At 51.3% G+C, this 19230-nt stretch overlaps 1 protein-coding gene across 2 annotated transcripts in view; it reads right to left on the reverse strand.

Annotated features, from left to right (window-relative positions):
* Positions 1-18393, reverse strand: part of dnajc4 (DnaJ (Hsp40) homolog, subfamily C, member 4) — a 235967-nt gene extending 217574 nt beyond the window's left edge. The window contains exons 1-2 of one of the 2 annotated variants that reach the window (XM_085976194.1): positions 18244-18391; positions 10166-10259 (exon numbers count right to left, since the gene is read on the reverse strand). In XM_085976194.1, the coding sequence (XP_085832320.1) occupies positions 10166-10259; positions 18244-18329 (180 nt within the window). In that variant the 5' untranslated portion in view covers positions 18330-18391. Of the gene's footprint in view, positions 1-10165; positions 10260-18243 lie in introns of both variants that reach the window. The other variant, XM_085976195.1, reaches the window with a different exon arrangement.
* Positions 18394-19230: the final 837 nt, after the last annotated feature.

A 19230-nucleotide genomic window follows, 5' to 3' on the forward strand; every position in this document is an offset into this window, starting at 1 on the left:
GAAGATATAGTGCCTCTGTTTTTGCATATATCCCCATCACATGTTGTATAGCACAGGAGGAGGCCATTCGGCCCCTCGTGCCTGTGCCGGCTCTTTGAAAGAGCTCTCCAATTAGACCCACTCCACTCGCTCCTTCCCCACAGCCCTAAAGATTTCTCCTTTTCAAGTATTTATCCAATTCCCTTTTGTTAGTTACCACTGAATCTGCTTCCACCGCCCTTTCAGGCAGCGCATTCCCGATCATCATAACTCGCTGCGGAACAAAAATATTCTCCTCTCGTCCCCCCTGGATTTTTAGCCAATTATCTTCAATCTGTCTCCTCTGGTTACCGACCCTCCTGCCACCGGAAACAGTATCTCCCGATCTAGTCTATCAAAATACCTCATAATTTTGAACGCCTCTATTAAATCTCCCCTTAACCTTCTCGATTCTATCGAGAACAATCCCAGCTTCTCCAGTCTCTCCACATAACTGAAGTCGCTCATCCCTGGGACCTTTCTGACAAATCTCCTCTGCACCCTGACATGAATCAGTCATTCATGAAAGAAAGACATGAAATAATACTGAGCGGCCTATGGGTGGCGCTGTCCAGGGAGAGTATAAATACTCGGGCATGGGCCCAGCTTGCGCAGGACATTCTTAACAGGAACTAGTGAAGGACACAACTAGACCTCCATGTTGTAAAACAGTTGATTAAAGCTTTGTTTAACGCTTAGACCAAGTGCCTAGTAGTTTTCTTACGTCACACCCTCTCCAAGAATGAGAGCTAGCCGATGGCAAGGTGAGAACAGGTGATCCTGCCCCACGTCTTTGCTGATGCCAGTTTATAGCCAGCCACCGATAGGGCAAGAGTGGCATCAAGTGGATCGCGCCTTCCTCGGAGGACGCAACTTTCATCGCTCGGCAACTCCTCTACAGCACTGCAGCCAAGATACATAGAAGATAGGAGCAGGAGTCGGCCATTCGGCCCCTCGAGCCTGCTCCGCCATTTAATGAGATCATGGCTGATCATCCAAATTCAGTACCCTGTCCCTGCCTTCTCCCCATATCCCTTGATCCCTCTAGCCTTAAGAAATATATCCAATTCCTTCTTGAATATATTTAATGAATTGGCCTCCACTGCCTTCTGTGGTAGAGAATTCCACAAGTTCACCACTCTCTGGGTGAAGAAATTCCTCTGGGTGAAGAAATTCCCCCTGGCGCTGTGAGGCAACAGTGCTAACCACTATGCATGGTGGCATAGTGGTTAGCACTGTTGCCTCACAGCGCCAGGGACCCGGGTTCGAATCTGACCTCGGGTGACTGTCTGTGTGGAGTTTGCACATTCTCCCCGTGTTTTCCTCCGGGTGCTCCGGTTTCCTCCCACAGTCCAAAGATGTGCGGGTTAGGTTGTATTGACTATGATAAATTGACCCTTAGTGTTAGGGGGATTAAATACGTGGGGTTACGGGGATAGAGTGGGATATGTGTTGGTGTAGGGGTTACAGGGATCGGGTGGGATATGTGTCGGTGCAGGCTCGATGGGCTGAAATGGCCTCTATCTGCACTGTGGGGTTTCTGTGATTTCTGTGATAAATGGCTTACCCCTTATCCTTAGACTGTGACCCCTGGTTCTGGACTCCCCGGCCATCGGGAACATCCTTCCTGCATCTAGTCTGTCTAGTCCTGTTAGAATTTTATAAGTTTCAATGAGATCCCCTCTGCATCTGCAACATTTGACCCCTTGTGACCCCACCTCATTGTTCTTTGATGTAATGTTTTCCTGACTAACCTGTTTGGACACCATTCACACCTTTGATCACTATGATTATATCTCTGCCGAGGTGTGATAAATGGCAGTTAGAAAGATTACCTGTAATCATCTGGCATTATTCTCTGACTATATAAGCTGTGTCTTTATGCATCTCTCCACTTCACCTGACGAAGGAGCAGCGCTCCGAAAGCTTGTGATTTCAAATAAAGCTGTTGGACTATAACCTGGTGTTGTGTGACTTCTTACATTTGTCCACCCCAGTCCAACTCTGGCATCTCCACACCATGTAATTCTAGAACTCTAATTCTATGCAGGATCCACAAACGAGAGAAGGCGAGAGAAATAGGTGGTCACCAAGGGCTACTGCTGCAAGTACAGGTGCGAATGCTGGGTGAGGCTGTTAATCCTCCGCTGTGAATCCAGCGACACTCACTGCCCGGGAGCACAAGAAACAATCAGGAACCATTTTAGAAAAGGAATTATTAAGTCATTGTGGAGCCATCTGCAGGAGTAATGCTTTATACCCCAACTGCAGCAGCAGCAGCAAGCTGCAACTTGCCGGATTTAAAACTCATTCGGCATTGAGTCCCGCAACTAATTTGAGGCACTCTTCACCCCTCCCCCTGTCCTAGGGCTGTGCGTGAAATGTTCTGAATGCTACTGGCGGTTGCACTGAGGTTACGGTAGTCAAAGGGGCAGCACGCGCGCTCACGAGAAAAGGCCGCTCAGCTTACCCAGCGTTCGGGGGCCACAAAACGAGTTGGGCGCAACGAGCAGGCACGTGGGACAGCGACAGATAAACTTAACACGGGCACGTGCACAATGATGGAGGTCAGAGGGGGACAAAAATGGGCAACATAAGTATTCCGGGAATGATGGCGAAATTGCTACGGAGCTGTAATTAGAACTGAACAGAAGTGTCAGCTGTGGCTCAGTTGATAGCACACTCACCTCTGAGTCAGAAGGTTGCGAGTTCAAGTCCAACTCCAGAGACTCGAGCACAAAAATCCAGGCTGACACTCGAGGGCAGTGCTGAGGGAGCGCCGCACTGTTGGAGGGGCAGTACTGAGGGAGCGCCGCACTGTCGGAGGGGCAGTGCTGAGGGAGTGCCGCACTGTCGGAGGGGCAATACTGAGGGAGCGCTGCACTGTCGGAGGGGCAGTACTGAGGGAGCGCCGCACTGTCGGAAGGGCAGTACTGAGGGAGCGCTGCACTGTCGGAAGGGCAGTACTGGGGGAGCACCGCACTGTCGGAAGGGCAGTACTGAGGGAGCACCGCACTGTCGGAGGGGCGGTGCTGAGGGAGCACCGCACTGTCGGAGGGGCAGTGCTGAGGGAGCACCGCACTGTCGGAGGGGCGGTGCTGAGGGAGCACCGCACTGTCGGAGGGGCAGTGCTGAGGGAGCGCCGCACTGTCGGAGGGGCAGTGCTGAGGGAGCATCGCACTGTTGGAGGGGCAGTACTGAGGGAGCGCCGCACTGTCGGAGGGCCAGTACTGAGGGAGCGGCGCACTGTTGGAGGGGCGGTACTGAGGGAGCGCCGCACTGTCGGAGGGGCAGTGCTGAGGGAGCATCGCACTGTTGGAGGGGCGGGACTGTGGGAGCACCGCACTGTCGGAGGGCCAGTACTGAGGGAGCGGCGCACTGTTGGAGGGGTGGTACTGAGGGAGCGCCGCACTGTCGGATGTGCCGTCTTTCAGATGAGACGTTAAACCGAGGCCCCGTCTGCTCTCTCAGGTGGACGTAAAAGATCCCACGGCCACTATTTCAAAGAAAAGCAGGGGAGTTCTCCCCGGTGTCCTGGGCCAAAATTTATCCCTCAATCAACATCACAAAAACTGATGATTTAGTCATCATTACATTTGCTGCTGTGCGCAAATTGGCTGCTGCGTATCCCACATTACAACAGTAACTACACTCCAAAAGTACTTAATTGAATGTAAAGCGGTTTGAGACGTCCGGTAGTCATGAGAGGCGCTGTAGAAATGGGAGTCTTTCTTTCTTATTAATCAAATACAGAACTATATAGCCAAAACAGTGGGATACAAGTCGGAGAAGGTCATGTTAGAACTATGCAATACTCTGGGCAGACCACATCTCGAGTACTGGGCCCAGTTCTGGCTGCCAAGTTGCAAGGGATACTGAGAAGTGCTGAAAGTGGTTCGGAGAAAACCCAAGAGACCGATCCCTTGCGTCAGAAGACAGGATTAACGAGGAAAGCCTGGAGAGGCATGAAAGGAGGCGGCGGATGGTACGGGGCAGCTAAATCCAAACCGTTGCGCGGGATTGCAGAAACCAAGGAACAGAGCTGGGGAAAGGGGAAATTTAGGAACAGATATCAGCAAGTTCTTCTTCAAAGAATCCGTGGAAGATGCATACTTTTCGTGTACTTTGCTCCCAATGTTGGCGGACAGCACGATCTTTGTTAGCCAGCATCCTCACATACCTCCCCAGGTATTGTTACAGGATCATGATGTCCCCACTCCCAGGGGCACTAAGACTGTATCAGCACTGAACCGCTATATTGGGCGGTGTATCTCACCATAGAAACATAGAAGATAGGAGCAGGAGTCGGCCATTCGGCCCCTCGAGCCTGCTCCGCCATTCAATGAGATCATGGCTGATCATCCAAACTCAGTACCCTGTCCCTGCCTTCTCCCCATATCCCTTGATCCCTTTAGCCTTAAGAAATATATCTAACTCCTTCTTGAATATATTTAATGAATTGACCTCCACTGCCTTCTGTGGTAGAGAATTCCACAGGTTCACCACTCTCTGGGTGAAGAAATTCCTCCTCATCTCGGTCCTAAATGGCTTACCCCTTATCCTTAGACTGTGACCCCTGGTTCTGGACTCCCCTGCCATCGGGAACATCCTTCCTGCATCTAGTCTGTCTAGTCCTGTTAGAATTTTATAAGATTCAATGAGATCCCCTCTCACTCTTCTAAACTCCAGTGAGTATAAGCCCAATCGACCCAATCTCTCCTCATATGTCATTCCTGCCATCCCAGGTGTCAGTCTGGTGAATCTTCGCTGCACTCTCTCCATGGCAAGAACATCCTTCCTCAGATAAGGCGACCAAAACTGCACACAATACTCAAGATGTGGTCTCACCAAGGCCCTGTACAACTGCAACAAGACATCCTTGTTCCTGTACTCGAACCCTCTCGCTACGAAGGCCAACATGCCATTTGCCGTCTTAACCGCCTGCTGCACCTGCATGCTTACCTTCAGCGACTGGTGCACAAGGACACCCAAGTCTCGTTGCACTTCCCCTTCTCCCAATCTATTGCCGGTCAGATAATAATCTGCCTTTCTGTTTTTGCCACCAAAGTGGATAACCTCGCATTTATCCACATTATAATGCATCTGCCATGCTTTTGCCCAATCACCCAACCTGTCCAAATCATCCTGGAGTTTCTCGGCATCCTCCTCACAGCACACACGCCCACCCAGCTTTGTGTCGTCTGCAAATTTGGAGATATTACATCTAGTTCCCTTGTCTAGATCATTAATATATATTGTGAATAGCTGGGGCCCAAGGACCGATCCCTGCAGTACCCCACTAGTCACTGCTTGCCACTCGGAAAAAGACCCGTTTATTCCAACTCTTTGCTTTCTGTCTGCCAACCAGTTCTCTATCCAAGTCAATACCTTGCCCCCAATCCCATGTGCCTTAACTTTACACGCTAATCTCTTATGCGGGACCTTATCGAAAGCCTTCTGAAAGTCCAAATACACATCCACTGGTTCTCCCTTGTCTATTTTACCAGTTACATCCTCAAAAAATTCCAGTAGATTAGTCAAGCACGATTTACTTTTGTAAATCCATGTTGACTTTGTCCGATCTGTTACTGTTTTCCAAGTGCTCTGCTATTACACCTTTTATATAATGGACTCTAGCATTTTCCCCACTACCGATGTCAGACTTGCCGGTCTGTAATTCCCCGTTTTCTCTCTACCACCTTTTTTAAATAGTGGGGTAACATTAGCTACCCTCCAATCCATGGGTACTGTTCCAGAGTCTATCGAATGCTGATGATCAGCAAAGCATCAACTATTTCTAGGGCCACTTCCTTTAAGTACCCTAGGATGTAGATTATCAGGCCCTGGGGATTTATCGGCCTTCAATCCCATCAATTTCCCTACAAATACTGATTTCTTTCAGTTCCTCCCTTTCATCAGACCCTATGTTCCCCGACATTTCTGGGAGGTTATTTGTGTCCCCCTTTGTGAAGACAGATCCAAAGTATGTATTTAATTGGTCAGCCATTTCTTTGTTCCCCATTATAAATTCCCCCGATTCTGACTGCAAGGGACCTACGCTTGACTTCACCAATCTTTTTCTCTTCACACATCTATAAAAGCTTTTACAGTCAGTTTTAGATTAAAGTCACCCATGATGACTGCTGTGCCCTTATTGCATGCTTCTCTAATTTCCCTTTTAAAGGTTACAGTCTGACCACGCCAGGACCCTCCCTGCAGGTCGACACTCTCATCTCGGCAGTCCGCAGTGGACAGAAGCTTCCACATACCGCACCACTGTGCTGTCTTCCAACAACTGGGACTCTGAACCCACAACCTTCTGACTCAGAGGCGAGAGGCATCCACAACAATGCTCATGAGGCTCAACATCATCCAAGAATGCTGTGTGCAGTTCTGGTCGCCGCAGTATAGGAATGATGTGATTGCATTGGAGAGGGTGCAGAGGAGATTCACCAGGATGTTACCTGGGCTGGTGCGCTTCAGCTATGAAGAGAGACTGGACAGGCTGGGGTTGTTTTCCTTAGAGTAGAGAAGGCTGAGGGGGGACCTGACTGAGGTGTACAAAATTATGAGTGGCATAGATAGAAAGGAACTTTTCCCCTTAGTGGAGGGGTCAATAACCAGGGGGCATAGATTCAAGGTAAGGGGCAGGAGGTTTAGAGAGGATTTGAGGAAAAACTTTTTCACCCAGAGGGTGGTTGGAATCTGGAACTCACTGCCTGAAAGGGTGGTAGAGGCAGGAACCCTCACAACATTCAAGAAGCATTTGGATGAGCACTTGAAACACCATAGCATACAAGGCTACGGACCAAGTGCTGGAAATGGGATTAGAATAGACAGAGCTTGATGGCCGGCGCGGACACGATGGGCCGAAGGGCCCCTTTCTGTGCTGTACACACAACACACAAACACACAAACCCCATAATGCAGATAGAGGCCATTTCGGCCCATCGAGCCTGCACCGACACATATCCCACCCGATCCCCGTAACCCCACGTATTTAATCCCCCTAACACTAAGGGTCAATTTATCATAGCCAATCAACCTAACCCGCACATCTTTGGACTGTGGGAGGAAACCGGAGCACCCGGAGAAAACCCACGCAAACACGGGGAGAATGTGCAAACTCCACACAGACAGGCGCCAGAGGCCGGATTCGAACCCGGGTCCCTGGCGCTGTGAGGCAACAGTGCTAACCACTATGCCACCGTATAACTCTATGACAAAGCAGTTTGTTCAATTGCCGCACTTGCTACTGGACTCAGTATCCGCCCGTCCACCAGCAGCGTCTGTGGCAGGAGTAGGCACGGACTGTAGGCTTCAGTGCAGCAACTCAACAACGATTTGCATTTATATAGCGCCTTTAACGTAGTACAACATCTCAAGGCGCTTCACGGGAGCGTTACCAGACAGAATGTGACACTGAGCCACACATTCTACACAATCTCTCATCCCAGGAATCAATCGCCTCTAAGGCAAGTGTATCCTTCCTTAGAGCGCAGAAGGAGGCCATTCGGCCCATCGTGCCTGTGCCGGCTCTTTGAAAGAGCTCTCCAATTAGCCCCACTCCCCCCCTGCTCTTCCCCGTAGCCCTGCACATTTTTCCTCATCGAGTATTTATCCAATTCCCCTTTTGAAAGTTACTATTGAATCTGCTCCCACCGCCCTTTCAGACAGTGCATGACAACTCGCTGTGTAAAAAAAACTCTCTCCTCGCCTCCAATTTTTTGGGGGTGCGCAGCCCGTTCACAGAACTTTAACATCGCAAAGGCCAGTCCCGGGCGGCGTGTGACCGGGAGAGAGCGCGAGCTGCCCGGCTTATAGGGAACATTGCTCCGCTCCCCCTCTGGCTCTCTTGACGATTATCTTCAATCTGTGTCCTCTGGTTACCGACCCTCCCGACACTGGAAACAGTTTGAACTTGATTTTAAATGTTCACGTAGTCTCGGCTTCGATCTCCAACTCCGGCATAGAGCGCTCCACAGCCCCTCAACCGCTGTGGTGAAAAAGATTCTCTCCTGCTCTCGGTCCTAAATCTCTTACATTTAATCTTATTATTTCTAAGCACTCTCGTTCAAACCCCTCAATCATGAATGCAGTCTGTTTCTATCTACACTGTCCCATCCCTTCATAATTCTCAGCACCTCCGCCTTATCTGAGGAAGGATGTTCTTGCCATGGAGGGAGTGCAGCGAAGATTCACCAGGCTGATACCTGGGATGGCAGGAATGACGTATGAGGAGAGATTGGGTCGATTGGGCTTATACTCGCTGGAGTTTAGAAGAATGAGAGGGGATCTCATTGAAACTTATAAAATTCTAACAGGATTAGACAGACTAGATGCAGGGAGGATGTTCCCGATGGCGGGGGAGTCCAGAACCAGGGGTCACAGTCTAAGGATAAGGGGTAAGCCATTTAGGACAGAGATGAGGAGGAATTTCTTCACCCAGAGAGTGGTGAACCTGTGGAATTCTCTACCACAGAAGGCAGTTGAGGCCAATTCATTAAATATATTCAAGAAGGAGTTAGATATATTTCTTAAGGCTAAAGGGATCAAGGGATATGAGGAGAAGGCAGGGACAGGGTACTGAGTTTGGATGATCAGCCATGATCACATTGAATGGCGGAACAGGCTCAAGGGGCCGAATGGCCTACTCCTGCTCCTATCTTCTATGTTTCTGAATCGCCCCTTAAACTCCTCTGTTGGAATGAAAGCAGCCCCAATTATTCCAGTCTTTCTTTGTATTTGTATTTCCTCATCCTCGTCAACCTGCACCGCACCCTCGCTGAAGCCTCAACATCCTTCCCGTAATGTGGAGCCCAAAACTGCACGCAGTCTGCCAACTGAGGTCTTTATACAGATTCACCATTGCGTCTCAAATTTTGACACCGAGCCACATAAGGAGATATTAGGGCAGGTGACCAAAAGCTTGGTCAAAGAGGTAGGGTACTAAGGAGCGTCTTAAAGGAGGAGAGAGAGGCGGAGAGGTTTCAGGAGGGAATTCCAGAGCCTGGGGCCCAGGCAGCTGAAGGCACAGCCGCCAATAAAAACAATTTATTTGAGGCAAGGAAACAAAGCACCCAAGGTCCAACTAAGGAGCATCTAAAAAAGAAATCTAGGAGATATCTTGTGGCATCGTTCAAGGAAGCGAAGGACACAGGCCAAGAAGTCATGTGGGGAGTCGAGTGGGGAGTAGAACAGTTGGTCTGAGAATACAGCAAAGGGCCAGGCAGTGGAGCAGTTGGGCGACGTGGGAGCTGGAGTAGGACGCAAGGCCCAAGTAGGAGAGAGGAGAGAGTTTCTTGTTATCTGCACACGGAACAGCAAACACCTGGGCTTTCAGTGGGCAAAGCTGTTCCTAAGGCTGAGACCAGGTGCGGAAGAGTCCGAGGGCTGAGGCTGGCGAGAGTGGTTGAGTTGGTTCTGTGTAACAAGTCCACATTATTATTAACCTGGCCTCAACCAACAGCGATAACGTGCATTTATATAGCGCCTTTAATGTAGTAACACGTCCCAAGACGCTTCACAGAAGCGATTATCAAACAAAATATGACACCGAGCCACATAAGGAGGTAAGAGCATAAGAATTAGGAGCAGGAGTCGGCCATTCGGCCCCTCGAGCCTGCTCCGCCATTCAATAAGATCGTGGCTGATCTTCTACCTCCACTCCACTTTCCCGCCCGATCCCCATATCCCTTGATTCCTTTAGTGCCCAAAAATCTATCGATCTCAGTCTTGAATATACTCAACGACTGAGCCTCCACAACCCTCTGGGGCAGAGAATTCCAAAGATTCACCGCCCTCTGAGTGAAGAAATTCCTCCTCATCTCAGTCCTAAACAGACGACCCCTTATTCTGAGGCTGTGACCCCTGGTTCTAGACTCCCCAGCCAGGGGGAAACAGCATCTACCCTGTCAAGCCGTCGAAGAATTTTATACGTTTCAATGAGATAATAGGACAGGTGACCAAAGTGGTCAGACTGTGACCCAATTAGAAGTCAGCCAATTGCTTGTACATTCCAGGCTCCAGGTTGACGCCTTGGCCTGTTAAACTTGCTTTGCACCTGCCATAAGGTGTGACACCGCGGACTGTGAGCGACACGCGCTATACTATACGCAAGACAAGTCTAAATCCAGGCTTTGCCTACCTTCTTTGACTGGTCAAGGAAAGCCTCCTTGATCTGCTCAAGCGTCGCATCTGGTTTGAGTCCAAGAATGTGGTAGTGAGTACCGCCGCTAGACCTGGTCAAAACAGAAGATGAGTACCGTGTTTGTTACCATGGGTTGATACATGATTCTGTAACGCGGGTCGGGCAACTCTGCTGCACAGAGGGTCCTGCACACAGAGGGCGAGGTCCACCGTCCAACCCCACCAAAATTATGAGGGACATAGATAGGATGGATGCTGAGGAGCTTTTTCCCTTAGTAGAGGGGTCAATAACTAGGGGGCATAGATTCAAGGTAAAGGGCGGGAGGTTTAGAGGGGATTTGAGAAAGAACTTTTTCACCCAGAGGGTGGTTGGAGTCTGGAACTCACTGCCTGAAAGGGTTGTGGAGGCAGAAACCCTCAAAACATTTAAGAAGCATTTGGATGAGCACTTGAAATGCCATAGCATACAAGGCTACGGACCAAATGCTGGAATATGGGATTAGATTAGACAGGGCTTGATGGCCGGCGCGGACACGATGGGCCGAAGGGCCTCTATCCATGCTGTATTACTCTATGACTCTATGACTATGACTCATACACGTTTCTTATCTCTGGTGTGTCACCATGCCAAAGAGCCAAGTGGTTTCCCTCAGGGACACCATCCACAAGGCACGAGTCAGGAGTGTGATGGACCCTCCTCTTGCAGCTCCCAACAACACTCAAGAAGCTCGACACCAGTCCAGGACAAAGTAGCCCCGTTTGATTGGCACCCCATCCGCCACCTTAAACATTCACTCCCTCCACCACCGGCGCACCGTGGCTGCAGTGTGTACCATCTACAAGATGCACTGCAGCAACTCGCCAAGGCTCCTTCGGCAGCACCTCCCAAACCCACGACCTCTTCCACCTAGAAGGACAAGGGCAGCAGGCGCATGGGAACACCACCACCTCCAAGTTCCCCTCCAAGTCACACACCATCCTGACTTGGAAATATATCGGCCGTTCCTTCATCGTCGCTGGGTCAAAATCCTGGAACTCCCTTCCTAACAGCACTGTGGGAGCACCTTCACCACACGGACTGCAGCAGTTCAAGATGGCGGCTCACCACCACCTTCTCGAGGGCAATTAGGGGATGGGCAATGACGTAAGAAAACTACTAGGCACTTGGTCTAAACGTTAAACAAAGCTTTAATCAACTGTTTTACAACATGGAAGTCTAGTTGTGTCCTTCACTAGTTCCTGTTAAGAATGTCCTGCGCAAGCTGGGCCCGTGCCCGAGTATTTATACTCTCCCTGGACAGCGCCACCCATAGGCCGTTCAGTATTATTACATAAGTCTTTCTTTCATGAATGATTGATTCATGTCAGGCAATAAATGCTGGGTCTTGCCAGCGACGCCCACATCCCAGGAACGAATGAGAAAAAAAAGGGAAAAATCAGGGAGCGTCAGCGTTCGGCTTCCCTTGAACATCTCTTACTGGCTCATTTCACAGCAATCTGACTGAGGCCTGGGAGCAGGCGATCAGTCTGACCCACAAAACAGCACCATGCCAGGAGATCCTAAGTAAGCACAAAAAATAATTACAAAAAATACAGCTGGTGGTGTTACACCAGGCTCGTTCTGCTGCACCAGACAGGCTGCGGTTATTGGAGTTGTGGGAATTATTTTTGTAAAACTCAGTTACAGACTCTGGGGTAGTAGTAAGATAGAAATTATGCACTAAATCATTCCGGAACAACTTAACCAAAAACCATTAGGTTTTTGAGTCAGGAGGTTGTAGATTCAAGTCATACTCCAGAGACTTGAGCACAAAAATCTAGGCCGACGCTCCCAGTGCAGTACTGAGGGAGCGCCGCACTGTCGGAGGGGCAGTACTGAGGGAGCGCCGCACTGTCGGAGGGGCAGTACTGAGGGAGCGCCAAACTGTTGGAGGGGCAGTACAGAGGGAGTGCTGCACTGTCGGAGGGACGGTACTAAGGGAGCGCCGCACTGTCGGAGGGGCGGTACTGAGGGAGCGCCACACTGTCGGAGGGGCAGTACTAAGGGAGCGCCGCACTGTCGGAGGGGCGGTACTGAGGGAGCGCTGCACTGTCGGAGGGGCGGTACTGAGGGAGCGCCGCACTGTCGGAGGGGTGGTACTGAGGGAGCGCCGCACTGTCGGAGGGGTGGTACTGAGGGAGCGCCACACTGTCGGAGGGGCAGTACTGAGGGAGCGCCGCACTGTCGGAGGGGCAGTACTGAGGGAGTGCGGCACTGTCGGAGGGGCAGTACTGAGGGAGCACCGCACTGTCGGAGGGGCAGTACTGAGGGAGCGCCACACTGTCGGAGGTGCCGTCTTTCAGATGAGACATTAAACTGAGGCCCGTCTTCCCCCTCAGGTGGACGTAAAAGATCCCACGGCACTATTTCAAAGAAGAGCAGGGGGGGTTCTCCCCAGTGTCCTGGGGCCAATATTTATCCCTAAAACATCATCACTAAAAAAGAAATAATCTGGCCATTATCACATTGCTGTTTGTGGGAGCTTGCTGTGCGCAAATTGGCTGCTGCGTTTCTTAAATTACAACAGTGACCACACTTCAAAAAGTACTTAATTGGCTGTAAAGCGCTTTGGGCCATCCGGTGGTCGTGAAAGGGGCTGTAGAAATGCAAGTCTTTCTTTCTTTCTGTCTCACAACAGTAAGCATGTTACTGAATTTGCTATAGAAAGCGTGGAATACAGACAGAGAGCTAAACAGCAATTGAGAAGCTGCCAAATGGCTTAGTGCGACAATCTCTGGTCCGTGCTGAGCGTGCTGATCTCAGCCAGGCCAGCAGTCGGGAGTGCTACGGTAATGGGTCACGCGCTGGGCTCGGGTGGCGAAGAAAGCACGTTCGGCAGGTTCTAGTTCCCGGTCGCTGTGCGGTGACCCTCTTGCTGGGACGTCAGGCGGGAACAGGGTCGGGTGTGTCTGTGATCGGCCCCCTCTGTGTCTGGACTGACGGGAAGAATGGCCACGTGGGAGAGCGGCTGCCACCTGTGCAGAGTGACCAGAACGTTACCAGGAAGAATGTGAAGACCCTTGAGAGGGCGCAGAGGAGATTTACCAGAATGGTTCCGAGGATGGGGGATCTTAGCTACAAGGACAGGTTGGAGAAGCTGGATTTGTTTTCATTAGAGCAAAGGAGGTTGAGGGGTGATTTGATCGAGGTGTACAAGATTATGACGGGTTTGGATAGGCTAGACGGGGAAAGGCTGTTCCCACTAGTTGATGGTACAAGGACTAGGGGGCACAGATTTAAGGTTTCGGGCAAGAGATACGGGGGGGATGTGAGGGAAAACTTTTTTACGCAGCGAGTGGTGAGGACCTGGAACTCGCTGCCGACGGAAGTGGTGGAAGTGGAGACACTCAATGTTTTCAAGGGGAGACTGGATAGGCACTGGAGGGAAATAAACTTGCAGAGCTACGGGGATAGAGCGGGGGAATGGGACTGACTGGATTGCTCTACAGAGAGCCGGCACGGACTCGATGGGCCGAATGGCCTCCTTCTGTGCCGTTATGACTCTATGGCTACAAGGGTTAGATTATGAGGATAGATTACATAAACAAGTGGGAAAGCAAGTTGTGAGGAGGACACAGAGTCTGCAAAGGGAAATAGACAGGTTCAGTGAGTGGGCAGTAAGGTGGCAGATGGAGTATAATGTGGGAAAATGTGAGGTTATCCACTTTGGTAGGAAAAATAGAAAAGCAAATTGTTATTTAAATGGAGAGTGACTACAGAATGCTGAGGTACAGAGGGACCTGGGGGTCCTCGTACATGAAACACAAAAAGTTAGCATGCAGGAACAGCAAGTAATTAGGAAGGCTAATGGAGTGTTGGCCTTTATTGCAAAGGGGGATGGAATATAAAAGCAGGGAAGTCCTGCTACAACTGTACAGGGTATTGGGGAGACCACACCTGGAGTACTACGTACAGCTTTGGTCTCCTTATTTAAGGAGGGATATACTTGCATTGGAGGCAGTTCAGAGAAGGTTCACGAGGTTGATTCCTGAGATGAAGGGGTTGTCTTATGAGGAAAGGTTGAGCAGGTTGGGCCTGTACTTATTGGAGTTTAGAAGAATGAGAGGGGATCTTATTGAAACGTATAAAATTCTGAGGGGGATTGACAGGGTAGATGCTGAGAGGATGTTTCCCCTTGTGGGGGAATCTAGAACTAGGGGGCATAGTTTCAGAATAAAGGGTCGCCCTTTTAAAACTAAGAGGAGAGGAATTTCTTCTGTCAGGAGGATCGTGAATCTTTGGGATTCTCTCCTCCAGAGAGCTGTGGAGGCGGAGTCAGTGAATATATTTAAGGCGGAGATAGACAGATATTTGAGCTCCAGGGGAGTCGAGGGTTATGGGGAGCGGGCGGGGAAGTGGAGTTGAGGCCAAGATCAGATCAGCCACGATCTTATTGAATGGCGGAGCAGGCTCGAGGGGCCGAACGACCGACTCCTGCTCCTATGTCTTATGTTCTTATGTTAAACTAGCCTTGTAGTCCCTGGAATGCAGAAGGTTAAGGGGTGATTCGATTGAGGTTTTTAGGATTTTGAAAGGAATTGATGGGGTAGAGAAAGAGAGAAACCTTTTCCGCTGGTGAGGGGAGTTTAGGACAAGGTGGACATCACCTTAAAATCAGAGCCAGGCCATTCAGGAGAGAAGTTGGGAAACACTTCCTCACGCCAAGGGTGGTCGAAGTGTGGAACTCTCTCTCAAAAAGCAGTAGATGCCAGCTCAATTAATCATTTAAAATCTGAGAGCAATAGATGTTTGCCAGCCAAAAGTATTAAGGGACATGGAGCCAAGGCATGTGGATGGAGTTAGAGCGCAGATCAGCCGTGATCTCATTGAATGGTGGAACAGGCTCGAGGGACTGAATGGCCTCCTCCTGTTCCTATGCTCGTAACAGTTATCTCCTTCAGGAGAGGGGGCAAGGAAAGGGGAGAATATTGTCAGTAAGCAATGAATGGGGGGGTATGGTGCGCCTTGGATCTCTGGGAGAGGTTCAACAGATTCGGAGGACTGGACCGAGAGTTTGATTAATGAAGTTTTCCCCAGCGTTCCTTTGCACTTAGACAGGAGTGGGCGCAACGCTTGTTGGCACCTCCCACCCTCGCCCAACGCAGCTCTAGCACCACCTGCTAGGACATTTGGGAGCGATCCGCTGGTGCCAGTCCTATCTGCTACTGATGAAGCACCAGCACTTCAGAAAAGGCGCACAGCTAAGATGGAAGAGGTTCAAATGCCCCGATCACCATTCCAACACACAAAGTTAGAAGCTTGGGGTTTCTGTGGTTAGAAAGCCAGATAGGAACAGGAGGAGGCCATTCAGCCCCTCGAGCCAGTTTTTTAAAATTAGTTCCTGGGATGTGGGCGTCGCTGGCGAGTCCCAGCATTTATTGCCCATCCCTAATTGCCCTCGAGAAGGTGGTGGTGAGCCGCCTTCTTGAACCGCTGCAGTCCGTGTGGTGAAGGTGCTCCCACAGCGCTGTTAGGGAGGGAGTTCCAGGATTTTGACCCAGCGACGATGAAGGAACGGCCGATATATTTCCAAGTCGGGATGGTGTGTGACTTGGAGGGGAACTTGGAGGTGGTGGTGTTCCCATGCGCCTGCTGCCCTTGTCCTTCGAGGTGGAAGAGGTCGCGGGTTTGGGAGGTGCTGCCGAAGAAGCCTTGGCGAGTTGCTGCAGTGCATCTTGTAGATGGTCCACACTGCAGCCACGGTGCGCCGGTGGTGGAGGGAGTGAATGTTTAAGGTGGTGGATGGGGTGCCAATCAAGCGGGCTGCTTTGTCCTGGATGGTGTCGAGCTTCTCGAGTGCTGTTGGAGCTGCACTCATCCAGGCAAGTGGAGAGTATTCCATCACACTCCTGACTTGTGCCTTGTAGATGGTGGAAAGGCTTTGGGGAGTCAGGGGGTGAGACACTCGCCGCAGAATACCTAGCCTCTGACCTCCTCTTGTTGCCACAGTATTTATGTGGCTGGTCCAGTTAAGTTTCTGGTCAATGGTGATCCCCAGGATATTGATGGTGGGGGATTCGGTGATGGTAATGCCGTTGAATGTCAAGGGGAGGTGGTTAGACTCTCGCGTATTGGAGATAGTCATCGCCTGGCACTTCTGTGGCGTGAATGTTACCTGCCACTTACCAGCCCAAGCCTGAACGTCGTCCAGGACTTGTTGCATGTGGGCATGGACTGCTTCCTTATCTGAGGAGTTGTGAATGGCGCTGAACACTGTGCAGTCATCAGCGAACATCCCCATTTCTGACCTTATGATAGAGGGAAGGTCATTGATGAAGCAGCTGAAGATGGTTGGGCCTAGGACACGGCCCTGAGGAACTCCTGCAGCCATGTCCTGGGGCTGTTCCGCCATTCCATTTGATCATGGCTAATCTGTACCTTAACTCCATCTGCCTGCCTCGGTTCCGTAAACCCTCGCCGCACAAAAACCTATCTATCAAAGTTTTGAAATTATCCACTGAATTCAGATGAAAGAACATACACATGTGCGGCGGAAGCTGTTAAAGGTCCTTCCTTGCTCAGAGCGCCTACGCGAAGTCACTTGCTCTTGGGTCGAACCAAACGGTTGCAAATGTCTCCCCTCTGACACACTGCCGGCAACTGTTGTCTGTGTTTTTCCACAAGGTCGTCATTGTTTGGCGGTTCCCCCAACGCATACTTTAAATGTTTGTTCTGTGATGAATTCTTTACTCCACTGGCTCGGATATATTTCTTGACCTCGGCAGTGTTTGAATACATATTTTAGCGACAGTCGGATCCAGAAGGACTCGTCTGAAGACGCAGCTTCCCACTTTTCAGTGTGTCAACAAACAAGCCGAACATTAAGTTCTCGAGTGAACAAGCTAGGGCCTCGTTTAACATCTTTTTTATCTTATCTTTTAGTATCAACCGTGGCTCAGTGGGTAGCACTCTCTCTCGCCTCTGAGTCAGAAGGTTGTGGGTTCGAGTCACACTCCAGAGACTTGAGCACAAAAATCTAGGCTGACGCTCCAGGGCAGTACTGAGGGAGCGCCGCACTGTCGGAGAGGCAGTGCTGAGGGAGCGTCGCATTGTCGGCGGGGCGGTACTGAGGGAGCGCCCTACTGTCGGAGGGGCAGTACTGAGGGAGCGCCGCACTGTCGGAGGGGCAGTACTGAGGGAGCGCTGCACTGTTGGAGAGGCAGTGCTGAGGGAGCGTCGCACCATCGGAGAGGCAGTGCTGAGGGAGCGCCCTACTGTCGGAGGGGCAGTACTGAGGAAGCGCCGCACTGTCGGAGAGGCAGTGCTGAGGGAGCGCCGCACTGTCGGAGGGGCAGTACTGAGAGAGCGCTGCACTGTCGGAGGGGCAGTACTGAGGGAGCGCCGCACTGTCGGAGGGGCATACTGAGGGAGCGCCGCACTGTCGGAGGGGCGGTGCTGAGGGAGCGCCGCACTGTCGGAGGGGCAGTACTGAGGGAGCGCCGCACTGTCGGAGACGCCTTTTTAAAAAATGAGATGTTAAACCGAGGCCCCGACTGCTCTCTTAAGTGGTTGTAAAGGATCCCACGGCCACTATTTTGAAGAAGAACAGGGGAGGTATCCCCGGTGTCCTGGCCAACATTTACCTCTCAATCAACATAAGAAAAACAGATGATCTGGTCACTGTCACATTGCTGTTTGTGAGAGCTTGCTGCGCGCCAATTGGCTGCCGCGTTTCCTACATTATAACAGTGACCACACTTCAAAAAGTACTTCATTGGCTGTAAAGTGCTTTGGGACGTCCTGAGGTGGTGAAAGGAACACAGGTGTTTCTTCTCTAACTCTCAATAAAGTGGCAGGGTGTGGATTTCCATCCATAACGCTCCAAGTCTCGTCACTGATCTCAGTCAATCTGGTCACCATGAGCACCGGCCATCGCCGGGCGCATTTGATGCGGTGGTACCGGTAAATACAGGGAGGAAAAGTACTCTGCCGCGTATACACCTCCGCGTTGGGCCGATCCACTGGCTTGTGCAGTCCGCTTCAGCTCGCAACTCAAACAACCGTAGCAGTGACGAAGCCTGCAGGCCGCTGCTCACCTGTGCATTGCGGTGGAGAGGCTCCTGAACGACAAGCTGCACCGGAGGCAGTACTTGCACGCCATGGTCTGCGCACACAGCAGCATGTCCCACGGTTACCCCAAGGGGGGGGGGGGTTCGCTCCCGCACCTTTGGGAAATAAAAACAGCAATGGTAAAACTCGCTGCCATGGCTGGGCGTTTGAGGTGAATGGCACAGATACATTTAAGGGGAAACTACACAACTTTGAGAGACAGAAAGGTTCTGCTGATGGGGTGAAGTTGAAGAGGGCTGGGAGGAGGCTGGTGTGGAGCGTACACACCGGCACGGAGCAGTTGGGCCGAATGGCCTGTTTCTGTGCTGTACATTCAGTGCGTGGCCGGTGTTTGTCGTACTGCGGGTTATGATTTATGGATAATACAGGAAGTATATTTCAACTTATTCCGCATTCTGGCGACTTTCTCCCTTCTGAACCCTCGAGGGTAGCATTTTCCACACGGTGCCGTGCTCCCTCAGTACTGCACTGGGATGTCAGCCGTGGCTCAGTGGGCAGCACACTCGCCTCGGAGTCAGAAGGTGGTGAGTTCAAGTCTCACTGCAGAGACTTGAGCACAAAAACCCAGGCCGACACTCACAGCTGAGGGAGCGCCGCACTGTCGGAGGGGCAGTACTGAGGGAGCGCCGCACTGTCGGAGGGACGGTACTGAGGGAGCGCCGCACTGTCGGAGGGACAGTACTGAGGGAGCGCCGCACTGTCGGAGGGGCAGTACTGAGGGAGCGCCGCACTGTCGGAGGGGCAGTACTGAGGGAGCGCCGCACTGTCGGAGGGTCAGTACTGAGGGAGCGCCGCACTGTCGGAGGGGCAGTACTGAGGGAGCGCCGCACTGTCGGAGGGGCAGTACTGAGGGAGCGCCGCACTGTCGGAGGGACGGTACTGAGGGAGCGCCGCACTGTCGGAGGGGCAGTACTGAGGGAGCGCCGCACTGTCGGAGGGTCAGTACTGAGGGA

This window comes from Somniosus microcephalus, unplaced genomic scaffold (genome assembly GCF_052327205.1).
Source record: "Somniosus microcephalus isolate GS21.2 unplaced genomic scaffold, FLI_Smic_1.0 unresolved_chr2, whole genome shotgun sequence".
NCBI classification, from domain to species: Eukaryota; Metazoa; Chordata; class Chondrichthyes; order Squaliformes; family Somniosidae; genus Somniosus; species Somniosus microcephalus.